Source organism: Saimiri boliviensis, chromosome 2, assembly GCF_048565385.1.
Source record: "Saimiri boliviensis isolate mSaiBol1 chromosome 2, mSaiBol1.pri, whole genome shotgun sequence".
Lineage (NCBI taxonomy): Eukaryota > Metazoa > Chordata > Mammalia > Primates > Cebidae > Saimiri > Saimiri boliviensis.
The window spans coordinates 202,070,290-202,092,980 of record NC_133450.1 but is presented as its reverse complement, the minus strand read 5'-3'; the positions used below and the strand labels follow the sequence as shown (position 1 = coordinate 202,092,980).

Genomic DNA, 22,691 nt, shown 5'->3' with positions numbered 1-22,691 from the left:
TTCCAGCCTCGGTGACAGAGTAAGACTCTGTGTAAAAAAAAGAAAAGAAAAGAAAAAAAATTTATAAACAAATAACGCATTCATTCATGGTCCGTGAGTACCAGATGGGGGTATTCATTTGGTGTATTGCGTAAATGAGGGTTTTGCGGCAATTCAAACAGATAAAAGTGAAGAGTTGAGCCATCATGCTATAGAGAGTAGTAAGAACATACTCTCAATTTCAAAGATGCTGCACGATCTAGTCAGATACCACAGGCACATAAGCAGAAATTTACTTTCAGTAAAGCCCCATTATCTGTTGCATGAGTGTTGTGAATTTCGGTGTTCCTGGTTTATTAGTTTAATTTATATTGAATTTGTAAATTTGTGTTAGTTTGTTATGTGAAAATTTGTAAGTTAAAAAGAGTTGGTATACATTTAATTAGCAGAAACTATTTAAATGGTTAACTTGGAGAATTTCTTTCCATTAAAAGGGATTCAGAAATAATTCAGTAGTAACTAATATTTAAAAGACTGTGATATTAATATAATGTAAAGAACTCTGGCTGGGAGTTTGGAGACCCAGGTTCAAGTCCTGTTGCAACCACTGACTTCACTATACAACCACAGGCAAGCTCCTTCCCATCTCAGAACCACAGTTCTTATGTATAAAATGGGGCAGATCATCTCCAAGGCTCCTCCTAAGAGAGTGAAACTGTGTTTTTAAGATCCCAGGTAGCAGAAATCCAATGTGTTTAATAACATTGCTTAGCATCCCACCTGATAATATGGTAGATGCTCTCTTAATGTATTTTGAGTAAGTAGAAGCAGTAATGTCTCTTTTGATATATCTTCTAGATACGGCAAACCAGGCTGTAATGCAGAGACCTGTGACTACTTCCTCAGCTACCGGATGATAGGGGCTGATGTAGAATTTGAGCTGAGTGCAGACACAGATGGTTGGGTAGCAGTTGGATTCTCTTCAGACAAGAAAATGGTAAGATGCAAAACATGATAGAAGCTGATTTTTCTCTTTAGTTGACTGTGCTACTTTGATTTTAAAAGCAGGTAAATTGATCAAAGCAGTATAATGATCATATTAGTTATGGCCCTCTGAATGCAAGTTAAAAAAAATATCCAGGATAGCTTAAATGAATGGGTTGGTTATCAGAATCCAAGCTGTCTTGTGGCACCTCTATTCATCAGCTATTTCCACAGTAAGGCTGCAAGAAGAGGCACTCATGTTATAAGCCTTATGTGGCTTACAACAGTGAGCATTTATTGCTTGTTCACATGTGCGGGGCTCAGCTGGACTTGACTCCAGTCCATGAGTTGGATTCAGGTTTTCTCTGTATTTTCACTAGTCATCCAAGGCATTTTTTTTTTTTAATGGAAAAGGCAGAAGTAAAAGAACCACTTATAAGAGGGAAAAACAGGCCGGGCGCAGTGGCTCACATCTGTAATCCCAGCACTTTGGGAGGTTGAGGCGAGTGGATCACAAGGTCAAGAACTCAAGACCATCCTGGCCAACATGGTAAAATCCCTCTGTACTGAAAAAAAAAAAAAAAAAAAGAAAGAAAGAAAAACAAATTAGCTGGGCATGGTGGCATGCACCTATAGTCCCAGCTACTTGGAAGACTGAGGCAGGAGAATCGCTTGAACCTGAGAGGCAGAGGTTGCAGTGAGCCGAGATTGTACCACTGCACTCCAGCCTGGCGACAGAGCGAGACTCCATCTGAAAAAAAAAAAAAAAAAAAAAAAAGGGAAAAACAAACTTTTTTCCCTCTCATATTCTCAGTACAGAAAGAACGCTTCTGTGACCAGAGGTATGGGGATGTTCCCCTACACCCCAAGCAGTTCTCCACTGGACAGCTGGGTGTCCCCTAATTCAATTTATTTTTGACACTACCTACATGGAGATAGCATTAGATCCCACAGGTTAAGGGTTCAAAACCACAAGACTGCCTCAGTCACAAGCCCCAGGTTGTGACCTGTATTTCTGACCAATCAGCTATAAGTCTGGGGTGCCACCACCTCCTCGTGTTCAGTTAATTTCCTGGAGCGGCTCACAGAACTCAAACACTTTACTCATTTATTTATTTATTTATTTATTTATGGAGGCAGAGTTTCACTCTTGTCACCCAGGCTGGAGTGCAGTGGTGTGATCTCGGCTCACCACAACCTCTGCCTCCCTGGTTCAAGCGATTTTCCTGCCTCAGCCTCTGGAGTAGCTGGGATTACAGGCGCCTTCCACCACATCCAGCTAATTTTTGTATTTTTAGTTAAGATGGGGTTTCACTGCGTTGGCCAGGCTGGTCTCAAACTCCTGACCTCAGGTGATCCACCCACCTTGGCCTCCCAAAGTACTGGGATTACAGGCATGAGCCACCGTACCTGGCCTACTTTATTCATTTATTATAAAGGCTATCACAAAGGATAAAGAAGAACAGTTAGATGGAAGAACCACTTAGGGAAAGACATGAGGGAAGGAGTGAGGAGCTTCAGTGCCCCATCTGGGTGCACTACCCTTCAGGCACCTCCACCTGTTTGAACCCTGTCCTTTTGGGATTGTTTTTGTTTTTTGTTTTTTGTTTTAGATGGTGTTTTACTCTGTTGCCCAGGCTGGAGTACAGTGGTGCGATCTCAGCTTACTGCAGCCTCTACTTCCTGGAGAGGAATTTAAGCAATTCTCCTGCCTCAGCCTCCCGACATAGCTTGCATTACAGGTGTGTTCCACCCCACCCAGCTAATTTTTGTAATTTTAGCAGAGATGGGGTTTTGCAATGTTGGCCAGGCTGGTCTTGAACTCCTGTCCTCAAGCAATCTGCCCACCTCAGCCTCCCAAAGTGCTGGAATTATAGGCACTTCTGTGCCTGGCCTCCTTTTGAATTTTTATGGAGGCTTCATTATAATAGCTATGATGGATTACATCAGGCAAGTGAAGAATTTGGTTCAACAGTTTTATCTTCCTCTGTACTCAGGGGTAAGAAAACCTCTGGACCTCAGACAGGACTGTGGCCAGGCACAGGCAGGGACTCAGGCTCGCAGGCAGCGTCTCTGTGTCCCCTGCTCTTCCTTGTGCCTTGCTGCATTTTTCTCTTTCCTCTGGAGCCTCATTCTTTGCCACTTCACTGGGCCAGACTTGGTCCCGAACTGCCAGACTTTCTCAGGCCTCTGTGTCTTTGCACTTGTTGTTTCTGCCGAGAGCATCCCACCCTGTCTCTTCACCTGGCCCATTTTGAGGCATTTGCAGGGCTACTGGGCAGAGAGGAGGGTGGCTCAGACCAAAGTTCCAGCAGTGACAGTGTCAAGAAGGGCTCAGATTTTGGATAGTTTGAAAGTAGCACTAACTGGCTGGGCATGGTGGCTCACACCTGTAATCCCAGCACGTTGGGAGGCCAAGGCAGGTGGATCACTTGAGGTTGGGAGCTCAAGACCAGTCTGGCCAACATGGTGAAACCCTGTCTCTACTAAAAATGCAAAAATTAGCCAGGCGTGGTGGCAGGCACCTGTAGTCCCAACTACTCAGGAGGCTGAGACGAAGAATTGCTTCAACCCAGGAGGCAGAGGTTGCAGTGAGCCAAGATTGCACCACTGCACTCCAGCCTGGGTGACAGAGTGAGACTCTGTCTGAAAAAAAAAAAAAAAAGGGTACGTGTGTGTGTTTGCACGTGCACATGTGTGTGTGTGTGTGTGTGTGTGTGTGTGTTTTAATTAGACTCTACTTTTTGCAGCAGTTTTAGGTTCACAGTGAAATGGAACAGAAGTTACAGAGTGCCCATATACCCCCTGGGGAGCCTCCCCCATTATCAACATCCTGTACAGGGTGGTACATGTGTTATAACTGACAAACTTTTTTTTTTTTTTTTTTTTGTAACATTTTGTGTTTCTTGAGATGGAGTCTCACTCACTCTATTGCCCAGGCTGGAGTTCAGTGGCTCTATCTCGGCTCACTGCAGCCTCTGCCTCCTGGGTTCAAGGGATTCTCCTGCCTCAGCCGCCCAAGTAGCTGGGATTACAGGCACATGCCACCATACCTGGCTAATTTTTGTATTTTTAGTAGAGATGAGGTTTCACCATGTTGGCCAGGCTAGTCTTGAACTCCTGACCTCAAGTGATCTGCCAGCTTTCTGCAGTGCTGGGATTATAGGCATGAGCCACTGCGCCCGACCAAACACTTTTAACTTTTTGATCTTGTTTTGAAAAAATTATAAACCTACAGACAAGCAGGAAGGATAGCATAGTAAACTCATATATAGAAAATCTAGCCGGGTGCGGTGGCTCACGCCTGTAATCCCAACACTTTGGGAGGCTGAGGCGGGTGGATCACGAGGTCAAGAGATCGAAGCCATCCTGGTCAACATAGTGAAACCCTGTCTCTACTAAAATACAAAAATTAGCTGGGCATGGTGGTGCGTGCCTGTATTCCCAGCTACTCAGGAGGCTGAGGCAGGAGAATTGCCTGAACTCAGGAGGCGGAGGTTGCAGTGAGCCGAGATCGCGCCATTGCACTCCAGCCTAGGTAACAAGAGCGAAACTCCGTCTCAAAAAAAAAAAAAAAAAAAGAAAAGAAAATCTAAATTAACAACATGATAACTTTTTTATTGTGGTAAAATGCACATAACAGAATTAACCGTTTTATTTTGTTGTTGTTGTGTATGTATTTTTTTTTTTTTTTTTTTGAGACGGCATCTCCCTCTATTGCCCAAGCTCTAGTGCAGTGGCACAAACAAGACCCACTGCAGCCTCAACCTCTCCAGCTCAAACGATCCTCCCACCTCAGCCTCCCAAGTAGCTAGGACTACAGGCATGAGCCCCCATGCCCAGCTAATTTTTTAAAGCTTTTTATAGAGACAAGGTCTCACTGTATTGCCCAGACTGGTCTCAAACTCCCGGGCTCAAATGATCCTCCTGTCTTGACTTCCCAAAGTATTGGGATTACAACACCACACCTGGCCAGAATTGACCATTTTATTTTGTTTTTGTTTTTGTTTTTTGAGACAGGCTTTCACTTTGTCATCCAGGCTGGAGTGAAGTGACACTAAAATTTACTATTTTAAAGTGTCAGTTCATTCAGTGTTGTGCCACCTTCACGACTCCCTAGTTCCAGAACATTTTTATAAAGAATTACATCAGCCACACATGCTTCATTCTCTCTACTACTGCTGCTGCTGCTACTACAACTAATTATTATTATTCTTTGATTATTATTTTCTGGAACTCTGGCATTTAAATCACAAATGTCATAATCCTTTAATACTAAATACTTAAGAAGGTATCTCCTAAAATCAAGAATGTTCTTTTTTATTATATAGTTTATTAAATTCAGGAAGTTTAGCATAGCTATGATAGTATTATTAAATATATTGTTTGTTTTCATATGTTGCTATTTGTCTCAATACTGTCCTTTAGGGAAAGTTTGGGTTTATGGACCAAATTTCTAAGTCAGAACATTTAGAACTGCATTTTATTCTCATGTATATTTTGAAGTAGTTTCTTAGCTTTTTCTTTTCATTTTTTGGTCTTTCATGACATTGACTCCTTGAAGATTATAGGCTAGGGTTTTTTTTTTGTTTTTTTGAGGTGGAGTCTCTGTCACCAGGCTGGAGTGCAGTGGCGCAATCTCAACTCATTGCAACCTCCGCCTCACAGGTTCAAGCCATTCTTCTGCCCCAGCCTCCCGAGTAGCTGGGACTATAGGCACCCACCACCATGCTCGGCTAATTTTTGTATTTTTAGCAGAGATGGGGTTTCACCATGTTGGCCAAGATGGTCTTCATCTCCTGACCTTGTGACCTGCCCACCTTGGTCTCCCAAAGTGCTGGAATTACAGGTGTGAGCCACCACGCCTGGCCTAGTTTTTTTGTCTGTGTGGAATGACCTTCACTTTGAGTTTGATTATTTTCTCATGACTAGGTTAGTTTGTGTTTTGGGCAGGAATGCTACATAGGTGGTGATGTCTTCTCTAAACATCACTCAGGAGGCATTGAATATCAGTTACTGTGATGGTAACTTCAGTCTCTTGGTTGAGACTTTTTAATTGCACTTAAAAGAATTTTTTCTGGTGGGATTTCAAATTGCAGAGGTGATGGAATGTGTATTTCTAGTGACCAGTGTGCCAAAGATGAACCTTTGACTTTTTTTTTTTCTTAATCATTTCTCATGTTAGGGTGGTGATGATGTCATGGCCTGCGTCCATGATGACAATGGCAGGGTCCGCATACAACACTTCTATAATGTAGGCCAGTGGGCAAAGGAGATTCAGAGAAACCCTGCCAGAGATGAAGAAGGAGTTTTTGAGAATAATCGCGTCACCTGCAGATTTAAACGCCCTGTGAATGTTCCCAGAGATGAAACAATTGTTGATCTGCATTTGAGTTGGTATTATCTGTTTGCTTGGGGTCCAGCGATTCAGGGTAAGCTAACATTTTAGCATCTGAGTTAAACACCAGACACCACTGTGCTTGTGTTCATTATTAATTGAAGTCACACTGTGTGCACAAGAGAATGATAAGCACTCTGGATAATTTAAAGGAAAAGAAGATGTGACTCCTACCTTCAGAAGGTTGTAATGGACTTATTATACATAGGGACAAACAAACGAATAGTTATACACATGCAAAGCTAGAGCAGTACAAGATGGTATGTCATGAGTAATGTGCTTAATGAAGCAGATCATGTATCTGCCATATGTAGGGCTCTATTCAATTATCATAGCGTTCTCATTGACTCCTCACCATGTTCTTGAGAGGTATAGGTATTATTGTCCTGGTTTTAGAGAGATTAAGAAACTTGCTCAAAGCTATACAACTAATTAGGAGAAGAATTAAAATTCAATCCTAAGTCTGTCTGACCCCAAAGCCAGTGAATCCTCTTAACTCCTATGCAGTGAATATAAAAAGACTGAACAGGGGCTGGACGTGGTGGCTCATGCCTGTAATCCCAGCACTTTGGGAGGATGGTTAGAGCCCAGGAGTTTAAGATCAGCCTGGGCACCATAGTGAGACCCTGTCTCCATTCAAAAAAACAAAAGAAAGAAAGAAATAATAAAAAATACTGAACAGGAAGAGCTTCTGGAGACTTCTCTAGAAATTGACACCAAACATTTCATTAATGCCCACTTCGTGACTATTCTGCCACAAATAGTGGCAGATTAGCCACAAATCTGCCAAATTATCCTATAGTTTAACCCATTACTCCTTAAATATTTATATGCATAGGATTATCTGGTTATATTGTTAAAGTGGAGTTTTCTGTAGCTCTGGGGTAGAGGCCTAAGATTCTGCTCACCTGCCCTCCCCTTCCCTCCTCTTCCCTGGGAAAGGAAGGGTGACAGGGTCCTACTCTGTCACCCAGGTTGGAATGCAGCGAAACAATCACAGCTCACTGTAGCCTCCACTTCCCAGGTTTAAGTGATTCTCCTACCTCAGCGCCCCCAAGTAGCTGGGACTACAGGCATGCACCACCATGCCTGGCTAATTTTTTTGTATTTTTAGTATAGATGAGGTTTCACCATATTGCCCAGGCTGGTCTTGAACTCCTGAGCTCAAGCGATCCACCAGCTATGGCCTCCCTAAGTGCTGGGATTACAAGTGTGAGTCACCATGCCTGGCAAGATTCTGCATTTCTAAGCAACCTGGTCATGCTGGTTCATTGATAACCTCATTTTGGGTGGCAAGACTCAGCAGCATTTCCCCAACAAAGACCCAAGGATATCATGAGACCTTTAAGAGATTGCTAAAATCAAGTTACATTAGTCTTGAGCATGCCTTCTGGTTGATTAGCCTAAAGGTCTGATCAAGAACGGAAGTGAGTTTGGCTTGCAGTCCTTGCACTGAGAATTCATTCTGGTTCCTGGTAATTGCATCTTTCTTTACTGTGTGCTCATCAACTATTTGTTGCCTAATCTGATCTGGTTGTGTTTTTTTGTTTTTTGAGATGAAGTCTTGCTCTGTCACCCAGGCTGGCCTGCAGTGGCACAATCTCAACTCACTGTAACCTCCACTTCTTGGGTTCAAACGATTCTCCTGTCTCAGCCTCCCGAGTAGCTGGGAGATTACAGGTGCCTGCTACCATACCTGGCTAATTTTTGTACTTTTAGTAGAGAAGTGGTTTCACCATGTTGGGCAGGCTGGTCTCGAACTCCTGACCTCAGGTGATCTGCCTGCCTCGGCACCCCCAAGTGCTGGAATTACAGGTGTGAGCCACCACACCAGGCCCTGGTTGTGTTTTCTTCCTTCGATTTGTTTCCACCGATCCGCCCAGAGATGACATAATCTGCCTTTTATTTTGCCTATTGCCAATTGGGAAGACACTTGGATGCCTCTAGATTGGTGACACCTTTTCCATTTTTAAATTTCCCAGTTACCAACAGTGGCTCTGCAGTTATAACTTCAATTACTTTCAGTACCCTGGGAAATAAATTATACCTCAGCATGAGAAATGTAGTCATCTAAAATAGATTTGAAGTCTAAAACTTTGAGTTTGAGTACTGGTGCTGCCCCTTGGCAGCTATATGATATTTAGCCTGTTATTTAAATTCTGGATTTCATTTCCTTATATCTAAAGTGGGGATAATAATACTTCCTATGGAGTTGTTGTAAGGATTAAGTGAAAACAAGTATTTGAAATTGCTTTACCAATTGGAAAGGGCTGTATTTTCAGAAGATCATCTTTTTACATATATGGCAGACTAGCCTGAGTTCAAAGCCTTCACCAAATCGGGTCCTGCCTTACCTGATAAGCTCTCTCCAGACTTCTGTTCTTCTCCCTTCGTCTCAGCAAAACAGGCACGTTGCTACCCTAGATGCAGTCTTGTGCTTTTCTCGTTTCCTGAGTGCCCTTCTAATGCCTCTTTATTGATTATATCCTATGCATTCTCCCAAGGTCTCTGTCAGGGGAAAAACTTTGAACTAAGGCTTGAAAGGGGTGTGGGGTCAGATTTCCGTAAAGGAAGGAAATTACTGTAGGCACATAGTTAAGTCAAGCAGCCAGTGCAGGTGACCAGTGAGTTGCGGTTAGGTAGGAGAGGTGAGTGTGATCTGTTGAGAGAAAAGTCATCTCTGTTACCCAGTCTGGAGTGCAGAGAAACAATCACAGCTCACTGCAGCCTCCACCTCCCAGGTTTAAGTGATCCTCCCAACTCAGCCTCCCAAGTAGCTGAGACCACAGTCATACAAACTGGAGAGTTTGATTTTTGCTAACTGGGGCCAGCATGGACACTAAGCAGGGACCTGACATGTTAAGTTTGGCAGGGCTTCCCTAGCAGATAGTACCTTGAAAACTCTCACTCTGAGCCCTATTTCTAAGGAGACTTTTGCACTGAATGCTTATGCCTTAGTCTCCCTAACCCAAGTTTCATGTGGATTATTCAGAAGGTCAGACACTTTTAATCAACTGAAGCTTATGAAATATATTTTACACATAGTCTATACTTCTTTCCACTTGTAACTAAGTTTTTAAAACGTTTCCCAGCCAAAGACTTGACTGGTACCTTAATCATCCTGCTTTCTGTACCATTCTACCCTAATCAACCAGACACACAGACACACATCTGGCATACCACACTCCCTCTGGCATGGCCTGGGGGAGAGTACTAAATGTCCCACAGATAGTAGAAGAGGGCTTCCATCTGTAAGGGAGACTTTAATAGTGTTGTCGGGAGTTGTTGATGATCCATATGTGCAAGATAGATTTGAGAGAAAAAAGTTAGTAGTCTCTGCTGTTTGAAATAAAAATATAGTTTGCTCATTTGGGTATTAATAAGACAGAACTCATTATAGCTATTTAAAGGAGGCAATCAAACAATAATCATATAATGTTATATAACTAGCAGTCTTAACATTCAGATGCCAGGAACCAGACCAACAGCATTGTTCTGATAGGGGAGTGCAAATTAATGAGAACTAGTCTTTCTGGATAAATTTAACTGATTTCTCTGTTCATTAGATGGACAATGATAGAGAATTCTGATAACTCGAATACCTGAATCCAGATCTTTGTAAACATTGCTTATGTGTTCAACACTAAATAGACTTTTGATTTTTCTGTTGTTTGCCTATGCCATTATAAATCTGTACTTTTTTCAACTGCTCCCTGCCCTTCTCTTTTTTTCTTAAAGGCTCTATCACGCGACATGATATAGACTCACCGCCGGCTTCAGAGCGTGTTGTCAGTATTTACAAGTATGAAGACATTTTTATGCCATCAGCTGCCTATCAAACCTTCTCATCTCCATTTTGTTTGCTTCTGATAGTTGCTCTGACATTCTACCTATTGATGGGAACCCCCTAACCACAGCTACAGGGCCAACAGATTATATGGATTGGGAAGCCTTTAGTATAAATATATTTTTAAAGAATATCCAGTATTATTTTAGCTTCGATTATTTGAGAGAAAAAAAACCCATATGATTTCAGCTTTTTAGAAGAAAAAACAAGCTTCTTTTCTAGTCAAAGAGGATTGTTTAACAATGACCCTATACTTTTGGAATGTACTTACATCTTTTCTAAGTATTTTCAAATATGTTTTCTTATTTAACTTCACAACGTCTCTGAGTTGGATTGATGAAAATTATGATTGCCATCTTCCTGAATGGGATTTGAGACCCAGAAAGGCTGCCTTTTTATAATCCACATACCATGTAGCTTTGGCTGGAAATAACAAATAGAAAAGCAGAGAAAGAACTGTGTATAGACATCATGTCTCAAAATGGGTCTTTCTTTACTGTGAGTGGTATAGCACAAGAGAGTTATTTTGAGTATCACTAGGGAGAATTTTACTGGATGTCATAAGTTCACAGTCAGCCTTTTAGGCAGAAGAACTTTCAAATTCCCATAAAGCAGAAGTGCTTTTGGATATTTACACAGCCAATGGGGAGATTAGATGAAAATACAATGATATGAAAATAGTCCATATTTATTTGAAATTTCAGCCAAGCACGGTGGCTCACACCTGTAATCCCAGCACTTTGGGAGGGTGAGATGGGCGGATTGTCTGAGGTCAGGTGTTCGAGACCAGCCTGGCCAGTATGGTGAAACCCCATCTCTACTAAAAAGTACAAAAATTATTCAGGCGTAGTGGTGCATGCCTGTAATCCCAGCTACTCAGGAGACTGAGGCAGGAGAATCTCTGGAACCTGGGAGGCAGAGGTTGCAATGAGCCGAGATTGTGCCACTGCAATCCAGCCCTGGGTGACAGAGCCAGACTCTGTCTCCAAACAAACAAACATATAAATAATATTTATTTGAAATTTCTTCTCAATTAGAGAGTAACTATGAGAAAACATTTGTACTGCTGTTTGGAAAGGTTAGAGACTGAACTGTGTGCAGTCCTGAATATGTAAAGTTGTGTTAATGATATTTTAAAAAATGGGAATTCTTAGCAGTTAAAATTTGAACTCTTCTAGCACTGAATTTTATAAAACCAAGGTATAATCTATTGTTACAGTGAATTATCTTGTCAGAGCCAGCATACATTATGATTAAAAGTGTATTTTTTTTTTTTTGAGATGAATTTTCACTCTTTGCCAGGTTGGAGTACAAAGGCATGATCTCAGCTCATTGCAACCTCCGCCTCCCAGATTTAAGTGATTCTCCTGCCTCAGTCTCCTGAGTAGCTGGGATTACAGGGATATGCCACTATGCCTGGCTAATTTTTTGTGTGTTTTTAGTAGAGACAGCGTTTTACCATGTTAGTCAGGCTGATCTTGAACTCCAGACCTCAGGTGATCACCTGCCTTGACCTCCCAAAGTGCTGGGATTACAGGCATGAGCCACCGCACCCAGCCTAAAGATCTATTATATCAGACAAAACATCTTATTAAAATTTAGGGCATTTTAATAATCAACAGTTTTTGAGACTGTAGAGATTTGGAGTATATTTTTTTTTATGAGGTGGCTTTTTTTTTTTAAATTTGAAAATGGGAAAATGACCCATAAAGTGAATTCACCTAGAGTATCCATTTAAAATGTTCAGACTTGTGGCTGAGCACGGTGGCTCATGCCTGTAATCCCAGCAATTTGAGAGACCAACCAAGTGGATCACCTGAGGCCAGGAGTTAAGACCAGCCTGGCCGACATGGCAAAACCTTGTCTCTACTAAAAATACAAAAATTAGCCAGGCATGGTGGCACACACCTGTAATCCCACCTACTCGGGAGGCTGAGGCACGAAAATTGCTTGAACCCGGGAGGTGGAAGTTGCAGTGAGCTGAGACTGTGCTATTTGTACTCCAGCCTGGGTGACAGAAGGAGACCCTGTCTCAAAAAGATAAATAAAATAAAATGTTCAGACTCATAAACTGGACAGGCAGTCAGCATAATTCATAATAATGCCTTGACATAATGCTTTTTTCTAAAGGTTCCAAATGTCTGTGCTAACAGCCCATTTTGAGGAGAGAAGTCTGCAGGTATAGTTAGTGCTGCTGACGTTTCCACTGCGGCATTCTGGAGTTCTCAGGTTTACCCTGGCCTTGTTGCTTTAAAGCTGATTTCAACTTCGTAGGCTTGTGACTGAACAACACTGGTGATTGTGATTTCTAATACCGCCCTCCAGATTCATGTCACAGGTGAAAGTCTGGTTGTGGCGAGAGCTTTCAAATTCTTCGGGATCTGAACCAAAATAAGGAAAACATCAATAAACACAGTTACCAAACGCTTCTGAGGAATGTAGGAGAAATACTATTCATTACAGATGGGAAGAAATTGACATTTAGAGGAGAACTGACATCAAGTGTGGAATGGAATTGGGTAGGATTTAAACTCAAGTACCCTGGTTCAAGTCCTTGACTCCACTCTGGTGGTGGCTAAGTCTGGCCTGTGTAGTGTCTTCTCAGTTCTAGTGGCTGTTTAGTAGCAAATATACTGAAATGCAGGCATCCATGTTGTAAATAAGAAGCAAATATTTTTATATTTCGCTCTCTTATGTGTATAGTATTTGAGTTATAAATAAGTTAAAACAAAAGAGACTCCAGCTTAGTAGCAAGCAGGGAAGGAAGAAGTGAATGCAGCTTCATTCCGCTTACATTTCTCATCAAGCGAATTATTTCACTAATGGTTTCTAATTTGATTACCAGTTTTTGCATTTTTATGCTTAGAACTTTCAATGACTTCTCAATGCCATTAAGGTAAAATGCAAGGCAGTTCTGTGACGTGCAGTATCATCTTTTGCCACTCCTCCTCACTTGATATGTCTCAGCAAGACTGAAAGGCTCTAAGTTCTTCAGACCTGCTCTATCTCACTTCTCATTTAGTTCCCCACGTTCAAATATTCTCCACCTCTTGGGCTTGATGAACTCCTACTGACCTGTCAGGTCACAGCTTAAATATTCTTTCCTCTAAATCCCTGGACTACATACATAGGTCTAGGTCCCTGTTAAATGCTCCCATGGCACATTGGGCTTCCTCATCAACATATCATACTTTTCTACAATTGCTGGCTTGTCCTCCTTGTTATCTCTCTAATGCAGACACATTACTCATCATTGTAGCAGACGTTTCTCCATAGCAGGTACTCAGCAAACGTTTGTAGAATGAATACATGAGAAACTATACTTCTATGGCAAGTTTGTTTGGTTCAGAAGGCTTGCATTTCATGTATATTACAAGACTGGCCAAAGTTTTTATATTCTTCCTCCTGTGCTCAAACCATAAATAATTAAGTTAGCAACCACTGAACTTTGTTTTTTGAAACATAAATAGAAACGTCCTTAGTAACAGTACTAACAATAATCATTGTTCAAAATAAGAATTCACACCAATGATACAGAATGGCCTTTGACCATTACCTCAACGAATTGCCTGTTGATAAACATGATGAAGTGATAACTCCATAGACTTCAGTTTCATTAATTCCTACTTATTATAAGAGAATCAACTTCTATTTTATGTCTGCATTCCCATTTTCTAATATACTGCTTGTCACAGAGGAGATGCCCAACCAGTGTTCTTTGTAAAGTACCTAAATAATAATAATGCTAGTGAAACATACTTAGTGCTGCTCTAAGCACTTTACACGATTTAACACATTTAATCCTCAGTGCAACTATAGAAAGTAGATTCTATTATTTATCCAATTGTACAGATGAAAAAACTGAGTCTGGTTACTTGACATAAATTACCAGTGCTGGCCAGGACTTTAGAGACCATTTAATCCAATGCTCTTATTTTACAGGAGTGCAGCTGAAGCCTAGGGAGGTGATATGATTTCCTATACATTCATGCACCTTCATGTACATCCATTAAAACTTTTACTGAATGGAACCCACTATCCACACTCCAATTAGCTAGGTGCCTTTCTTTCCCTGTTTAGTAATTTACAATTAATTGGAGGATTTTTTATAGTTATATTTAGGGGAGAAGAGCATGTTTTACTTTGTGTCAAGTTTCTTTTCTGCTTAAAAGCATTTCGATTATTTTACCGGTTATCTTAGTTCTTTTAATAGGTTTAATACACAGATCAAAAAAGACTTAAATACATTTTTAGGAATTTAACAATTTAAAAGTGAATTGCCTAAAACCTAGATCTTCTAACTTGGAGCCCAGTGCTTTTTTATTACTCCACTGTAGTCAAAAGGTGAATTTATAAACATGATTTCAGATAAAATGCAGAAGCTGTATTTAATTAAGTTGGCTTTTATCATTAAAGAAATCAGAAAGTTTGGACAACTCAGGAATGAATTTCCATCCTAGATGGTATTTACCACTATTTCTGGAATTAAGTTTACTGTCTGTATTCAGGATTTTGTGCATAAGAGACGTGATCACTGAAGTTGTGTGTCATTCTTAGCTCTAGCCCAGGGGTCGGCAAACTTTCTTTGTTAAGGGCCAGATAGTAGTTTTTTGGCTTTTCAGTCTCTGTTTGGCTCTGCTATAGACAATGCATAAATGAATGAGCATGGCCATGTTCCAGAAAACCTTAATTGACACTGAACTTTGAATTTCATATACTTTTCAAATGTCACAAATATTTTCCTTTCGATTTTTTTCAAAAAGCCATTGAAAAATCCAAAGACCATTCTTGGCTTGCAGGCTGCATAAAAACAGGAAGCAGGCTGGGTTTGCTTATGGACTGTGGTTTCCCACCCCTGTTCTTGGATAGGGACACACCAGTATATCATGATTAGTTGTAAAGGATACTGCCCGTAATGTATTACTGGTTAGTTGTAAGAATACCAAAGTTAGTGAATAATTTGCTTTTAAAATAAATTAGTGTTGATTTATTTTTATAAATAAATGGCATAGGGCATTCTCATGTCCTGCATTCTAATATATTTTCTGGAATGGATGCAGAAGTGGTGGCAGTGAAGTACTGAGCTGGCTAAGCAGTAGTCTTGTCCTGCTTCAGTGTGGTGATCGTGGACATTTACTACTGAACTGCTCTTCCTGGTAAGGGTTTCAGTGTTTCAGAGTAATTCATTAATCTATAGATGTTTTAAAAGTTGTATCAAAATCTCCTGCACCATGGGAGTGTTTTACACATGTGATGTGGCATCTACCTTATGTACCATAATGGAAAAATGTTTGAGAACCGCTGCACTAGGCCAAAGGCTGGGGTGTGTCTACTTTGCTGTGGCGTATGTCCTTCTTCTCTAAATAGAATTGGTTATGTTTAGCGAACAGTTAGATGGTTCTCCGTGTGTTTATATACGCAGACGATCCCTGACTTTGGATGGTTCAACTTAAGAGTTTTCAAATTTACGATGATATGAAAGTGATATACATTTGGTATACTCCCACAACTTGCAATGGGGTTATGTCCCGTAAGTGTTTTGACTTGTGATATTTTCAACTTAGGATTGATGGGTTTACTGAGACATAACCCTATTGTAACTTGAGGAGCATCTGTATATTTGTACATACATGATGGTGTGTGTTTATACATAAATGCCTGTATATAATACACACCATGAGCATTTGAAGGTCTCTGTCAAGGTTGTTTCTGTTTCTGATCTCTTGCCTACTTTAAAACCCAAGAGATAAAACATTATGCATATTACAGGCAAAACTATGCTTGAGTTTATAGTAATGTAGTTTGTAGAAAGTATTCCCGGATCTTTTTCTAAGGCTTATCTCCTCCATTCAACAATATATGAATTGTTAAGAATATATAAAGTACCACTGTTGAATGTAACTTTTCTATACTGTTAGTTAAGAAACCAAGACTAGTATTAGCTGAGTAACTGGCATGTTGATGCAACCTGTACAGGTTTTGTATTTAATTAGGTTCCTTATTTAGTTATTCAGTTATCCAGTTATTTAATTTCAAGTTAGACTTCTTTGTTTTTATATTTAATAAAAGACTTGCATATAAGTTCCTCTTCATAAAAATAGTGGCTGGGCTATTGTGATTTTAAGTATGTCTGGTAACTCAAAATTTAATGGAATCATCAAGCTATTTGGGATTTTTAACATAAACTATACTGCTGCTTGATTAATGTGTTCAGTTTTCCCCTGGATATTTGCTATTAGGCTGATAGCCATTCAGTTGGATTCTTCTGGAGAGTGATCGATTCTCTAAGGTAATGGGGTGCTGCAGTGGGTGTGGTATTCACCCAGGTCACTAGAGTTCAACCTGTTTCATCACATAGAAGGCCCTGGCCATGTGGAAGAGTGAATGCAGCTTCTCCGGATGCCTTATTCCCACAGACATGCTGATATGCTGGAACAATCTGACTCCAGGAGTATTAATATACTTTTTTGAGACTGCCTACAAAATACTATTTTGTAAAAACTATGCCTTTACATAGACACTGATAGGTTATATTTGTTTTATAACAATTGTGTACCTAATGTTTGATTGTGATTGATTTTGAGATTTATGTATATTTATAAGCCTGTCTTATGTAAATTTTTACTCTAAGATGTGTGCCACATTACTAATGAAGACATGGATTTCTATTTATGTAAAGGAATTGTAGCAATATTCCTAGATGCTACCTAAATGATTGTTCTGTCCATTTGCCATCATAAATGCTTTTATCTTTGGATGATTATGTTAGTCAGAATATATTAATTAGATTTAAACTTTCAAGTAAGAATTCTCAACATAGTTTGAAATTCTTCCTATTGATGTAATTAAAGTTAGTTTATAATTCCTTACTGCTTTGCTCTGGTGCATTTTTCTTTTTCTATTTGTTTTAAATCTTTTATCAGGAAGTTGCTCTCATTTCTCCCTGAATCCATAGAACTTGGAGAAGATGATAGCCTGTCTTGTCTGAAAAAGAGGAATATCATATTGCTGTTATCAGGTAAAAATCCCTGTTGACAAACAATGTGTAAAATAATCTTACATTTATAACTTCGGTTTAATACTTTATTAAGTAGTGAATGGAGGTGTATAATCCATTTCAAGTGTATCAGTTGGTTAATTGCAGCTGGCTGGCGCTAAGAATTTCAGCTGTCAGCCTTATTGGCAATTAAATCATATAATATGTTGAGAATAGTTAGAGTTTAGTTGTAGAGCATAATGAATTACCAGGGAGGTTGTTGAGCTGCCAGTACTACAGGGGCTAGCTTGAGAAGATCAAGGAATGGCATGTCAAGAATCAGCCACTACCGCATTCTGCATTAGAGGTTCTAATTTTCACCAAACAACAACAACAACAACAACAACAAACCTTCGGATATTTTGTCCTTTGTTTAGTATTCTACTTGTTCTGTGTAGTATTTATTTATTTCACAATATCCTCAGTGGATAGCCCAACTATCAAACCTGACCCTGGCTGATGTTTGACTTGGAGGTTTCTTAGGGCTCAGTCATAGTTACAAGGATCAGACGATAAGCTATAAGAAGAGACAGAAGGACAGAATGGACGTGAGAGTCACCTGCATCCAGGAGGTTAAGAAGCTTCAATCATTCATTCAATCAGTCAACCAATCAATATTTATTTATTTTTAGACAGGGTCTTGCTCTATCACCCAGAACAAAGTACAGTCGCACAATCAGAGCTCACTGTAGCCTCCACCTCCTGGGCTCAAATGATCCTCCCACCTCAGCCTCTCAAAGTGCTGGGATTACAGGTGTGAGCCACCATGCTCAACAATAAATATTTATTAAAGACTCTTATGTGCCAGTCCTTGTGCTAGACATTACACAGAGAGGACTCTAGGAAGAACAGTTCTTGATTTCTGCCCCCACCCTGGGGGCTCACCTTGGGGGCCTGGTTGGAGAGTCAGACAAACAAACACCATGACAGTACCTTATGGTGAATGCGTTGGTAAAAAAAAAAAAAAAAAAAAAAAAAGCTCAAGTCTGATGCTCAATCTGAGTGGAGGTCCTCACCCAGCCTGGGACAACTGGAAAAGCAGGTGGCGATACTGAAGTGAACCTTAAGGAAGGGTGCTATGGACTGAATATTTGTTCCTCCCAAATTTATATGTTGAAACCCTAATCTCCATTGTGATGGTATTTGGAGATGGAGCCTTTGGTAGGTAACTAGGTGTGAGGGTAGAGCCCTCATGAATGGGATTCGTGTCTGTTTAAGGAGAGAATTTGCTTCTTTTCTCCACTCTCCACCATATGAGTACACAATGAGAAGTAGGCTGTCATTGAACCAGTAAGCGGGCCCTCACCAGAACCCAACAATGCTGGCACCTGCTCTTAGGCTTCCCAGCCTCCGGAACCATGAGAAAGAAATTTTTGTTGCTGAAACCCTTCATTCTGTGGTAATTTGTGATAGAAGCCTAAATTATGAAGACAAAGCATTAGAAACATGTTAAGCAAAGAGTAATCAGGGACATCACTAAGAAAGGAGAGAGCAACCTAACAACCTCAGATGAAAGACCAGCAGGATGCTTTAGGAGAGCATTTTATAGCTGAGGCACCAAAACAGTGGTGAAGGTACAGACGGGAGAGTTATGTATCTGTCTGAAGGCTGGTCCTGAGAAGACAGATAAGATGTCCAACATGTGGTTGTTGGTCTAAGGAGCTCAATGTGCTCTTGGCAGTTGTTGCACAACTGCAGGGGACACCAAATGTAAATAGTGCCCCCAAATGTGAACTGTGTCCCTGGAACTGTAAAAAGTTGTGGCTGTGGACCATGGAGAGCTACCACAGTGCAGGCCTGGGTATTTGTTTGTTTGTTTATTTGAGACAGAGTCTCACTCTTTTGCCCAGGCTGGAGTGCGGAGGTGTGATCTTGGCTCACTGCAACCTCCACCTCCCAGGATCAAGAGATTCTCCTGTCTCAGCCTCCCAAGTAGCTGGGATTACAGGTGCATGCCACGACACCTGGCCAATTTTTGTATTTTTAGTAGAGATGGGGTTTCACCACGCTGGCCAAGCTAGTCTTGAACTCCTGACCTCAGGTGATCTGCCTACCTCAGCCTCTTAAAGTACTGGGATTACAGGCGTGAGCCACCGGGCTCGGCCTCTGGGTGTTTAATCTATGTTATTTTCCAATTTCTTTACTGACACCCTGTGAAAAAGGATCATGCTCTATTTATAGATGAGGAAACTGAGCTCAGAGATGCTTTGTAACTTGCCCAGGATTATACAGATAACAACTGGCAGATTTGGAATCTGAATGCATGTCACCCTGATTTCGTTTTCACATGATCACTTCCGCATTGTACATCCTACTTTAAACACAACACACATACCACACTGTAAGCACTGGACTTTGTACAAAGTAGATACTCAGCACATATTAGTCAATGTTTGTGGAGACACTTGGAGAGTTCTAAGACGGACACAATGCTGGAGAATCCTCTCCCTGCCTGTGTTTGTAATATCTCTGGTGCATTTTGTCTTGATAACTTGAGAGTCTGTGAACATCAATTGTTTAAGAGATACCCCTTGGCTTTTCTAGGACAAAACCAAGAGCCAGATGCGGCGGCTCATGCCTGTAATCGCAGCACTTTGGGAGGCCGAGGTAGGTGGATCACCTGAGGTCGGGAGTTCGAGACCAGCCTGACCAACATGGAGAAACCCTGTTTCTACTAAAAATACAAAACTAGCCAGGCATGGTGGCACATGCCTGTGATCACAGTTACTTTGGAGGCTGAGGCAGGAGAATCACTTGAACCTGGGAAGTGGAGGTTGAGCTGAGCCGAGGTCACATCATTGCACTCTAGCCTGGGCAACAAGAGTGAAACTCCGTCTCAAAAAAAAAAAACCCCAAGAGTTACCCTGAGAGTCACTGTCAGATTCTTACCATGTCACAGACACTGTGCTTTATACATACTTTTTAACTTATAAATCAGGAAGCTTTCTGTTGCAAGTAATATAAACCTAACTAAAACTGGCTTAAATAATTACAAAATTCATTCATTTATGTGACTAGAAGGCAAGAGACAGTGTGGTCTCCAGAATCAGCTTGATCCACTACGTGAATGTCTTTCACTTCTATTGTATCCTGTGTGCTGATGGAGGCTGTTCATCCCTGAGGTTTTTGGAGTGAGTTGTCATGTAGGGCCAACAGAGAGAACCCAAGTAACCTCATATTTTGGAGAAGACACCTATCATATGACCTTTGACCTAGAGCTTTGAGTAGACAATGGGCTTCTTTCTCAAATTCAGTTTTTAGGTCCTCTGTCCCAGTATTTAAATTTTCTCTGCTCTCAACCACATGGATGCTCAGTAGACACATCCTCAGGTTTCAATATCATTTCTTGCAGAAAGCACAGACAGCTTTTTTTTGAAAGGACGCGACTCATTTATTCTCTTGCTCAGCAAACACGGAGCTCCTACTCAGTATGCCCTATGCTGTGCCAGGTGCTGGGCTCAAAGAAATCAAGTGAACCTAGTCCCTACTCTCAAGGAGCTCTGTAGAGAGACAGACACATGTACCACTAACTGCAGGAGGGGTGAATTAAACCCTGTGGGAATTCAGCCTTGTGCTAGGCCGCATAAAGACCAGTCTAGTTAGATTCTAGTGCTTCGGCCTTCGTTTCTGTTAGAGTTCCATTGACTAGAAATGCTGTGTGATACTTGTCAGTCCTATGGTGTTGGCCATTAGAACAGTTTTGAAATGTTCAGCAGTTTTCACTTTCATTGAGACTCGGGAGCAAAGCACCATTTTTTGATTTGCTGAGTTGTTGCTAAATTGTGGCTCAACACCATTTAGGCAGCGTTAACACCCATGTCCTATCCAGTTTCTGCTTGCATCCATTGATAAATGCTGTTGTTGCGTAACATAGGAGTTCTCATTTTGTAACTAGAGGAAGAGAGTCTTTGGTTGAAGCAGGACAGAGAGGAAGTTTCTGTCTTTGTTCCCTCACTGATCCGTTGGATGGGTTTTGAACCCCTGTGGTTAGAGGACTGAAGACCAGATGTGGAAAGAACTATTCATGAGAGGAGTTATGCAATACTGGGCATTGGCTGGGCACCATGGCTCATGCCTGTAATCCTAGCATTTAGGAGGCTGGGGCAGGTGGATCTCTTGAGGTCAGGGGTTCAAGACCAGCCTGGTCAACATGGTGAAACCCCATCTCTACTAAAAATACAAAAAATTAGCCAGGTGTGGTTGTGTACACCTAAAATCCCAGCTACTTGGGAGACTGAGGCAGGAGAACTGCTTGAACACAGGAGGCAGAGGTTGTAGTGAGCTGAGATAGCACCACTGCACTCCAGCCTGGGTGACAGAGTGAGACTCTGCCTAAACACACACACACACACACACACACACACACACACACACACACAAAACTAAAACACTGGCACACTGACCTGCTTTAGGGCTTGGTGACAACATATTTGTCAAGCAAGGGAGAAAGACTTCTTCCTCTTCTCTTCTCAGAATTAAACCCAGCTCTGCTTCAGTACCTTGAGGATTAGAAGTTTGGGGAGTATCTGGGATCTGGAGATAATGATACAGGCACTGGAAATCTTCTGATGGGCACTAGAGTCAGTGAGCTGTGTGGGCAGCAGGCTGGTTGGTAGCAGTTGACTCATGTCTCTGGGTATATGTGAGGCACCCCTTTTGGGACCCCCCCAATAGAATTCACCAAGGACTTTTTGGGAAGGAGGTTGAGGCCTTTGTTATTAGGTACGTGGGAGCCTAAGTCAGTGTGACATGGACTGAAGGCAAATGTGACCATACTTCGTAATTGTAATCCCAGAAAGCCTGAGCACATTAAGAAGCAAAGTAAAATGTAGGAACAACTGACACAAAAAATATTCACAGAGTCAAACTGTAACTGAGTACCCTCACTTTTTCTGAAAGATAGCTTATTATTTCTTTTTTTCTCTTTTCCTTTCTTATTCCCCCAGTTTCTCACTTTCTACTTAGTCCTTTAAAAAGGCAAATGTAGGTGAGCACAGTGACTCATGCCTGTAATCCCAGCACTTTGGGAAGCTGAGGTGGGTGGATCACCTGAGGTCAGGAGTTTGAGACCAGCCTGGCCAACATGGTAAAACCCGTCTCTACTTAAAAATATATATATATACAAAAATTAGTTGGTCATGGTGGCAGGCGCCTGTAATCCCAGTTATTCAGTAAGCTGAGGCAGGAGAATTGTTAGATTGGACCATTGCACTCCAGCCTGCGTGACAAGAGTGAAACTCCATCTCAAAATAAATAAATCACAAAAAAATTTAAAAAGGCAAATATAGCCTTTTACCTTGTCTTAACCGGACAGTCCCTATAGGGCAAGTTCAACTATGTGCTTAGGAGCTCCAGAAAGGAACTCACCCACAGGAGAATGCCTTAAGAGATAACATCCAATTTCTACAAAACTCCCTCCCACCAGAAGACTGCCTTGAGAAATATGA

At 41.2% G+C, this 22,691-nt stretch overlaps 1 protein-coding gene across 1 annotated transcript in view; it reads left to right on the top strand.

Annotated features, from left to right (window-relative positions):
- Positions 1–21,390, top strand: part of FRRS1L (ferric chelate reductase 1 like) — a 40,558-nt gene extending 19,168 nt beyond the window's left edge. Inside the window, exons 3-5 of the mRNA XM_010336156.3 lie at positions 838–976; positions 6,149–6,395; positions 10,100–21,390. Coding sequence (XP_010334458.2) covers positions 838–976; positions 6,149–6,395; positions 10,100–10,272 — 559 coding nt within the window. The 3' untranslated portion in view covers positions 10,273–21,390. The remainder of the gene's footprint in view (positions 1–837; positions 977–6,148; positions 6,396–10,099) is intronic.
- The last annotated feature ends 1,301 nt before the right edge of the window (positions 21,391–22,691 follow it).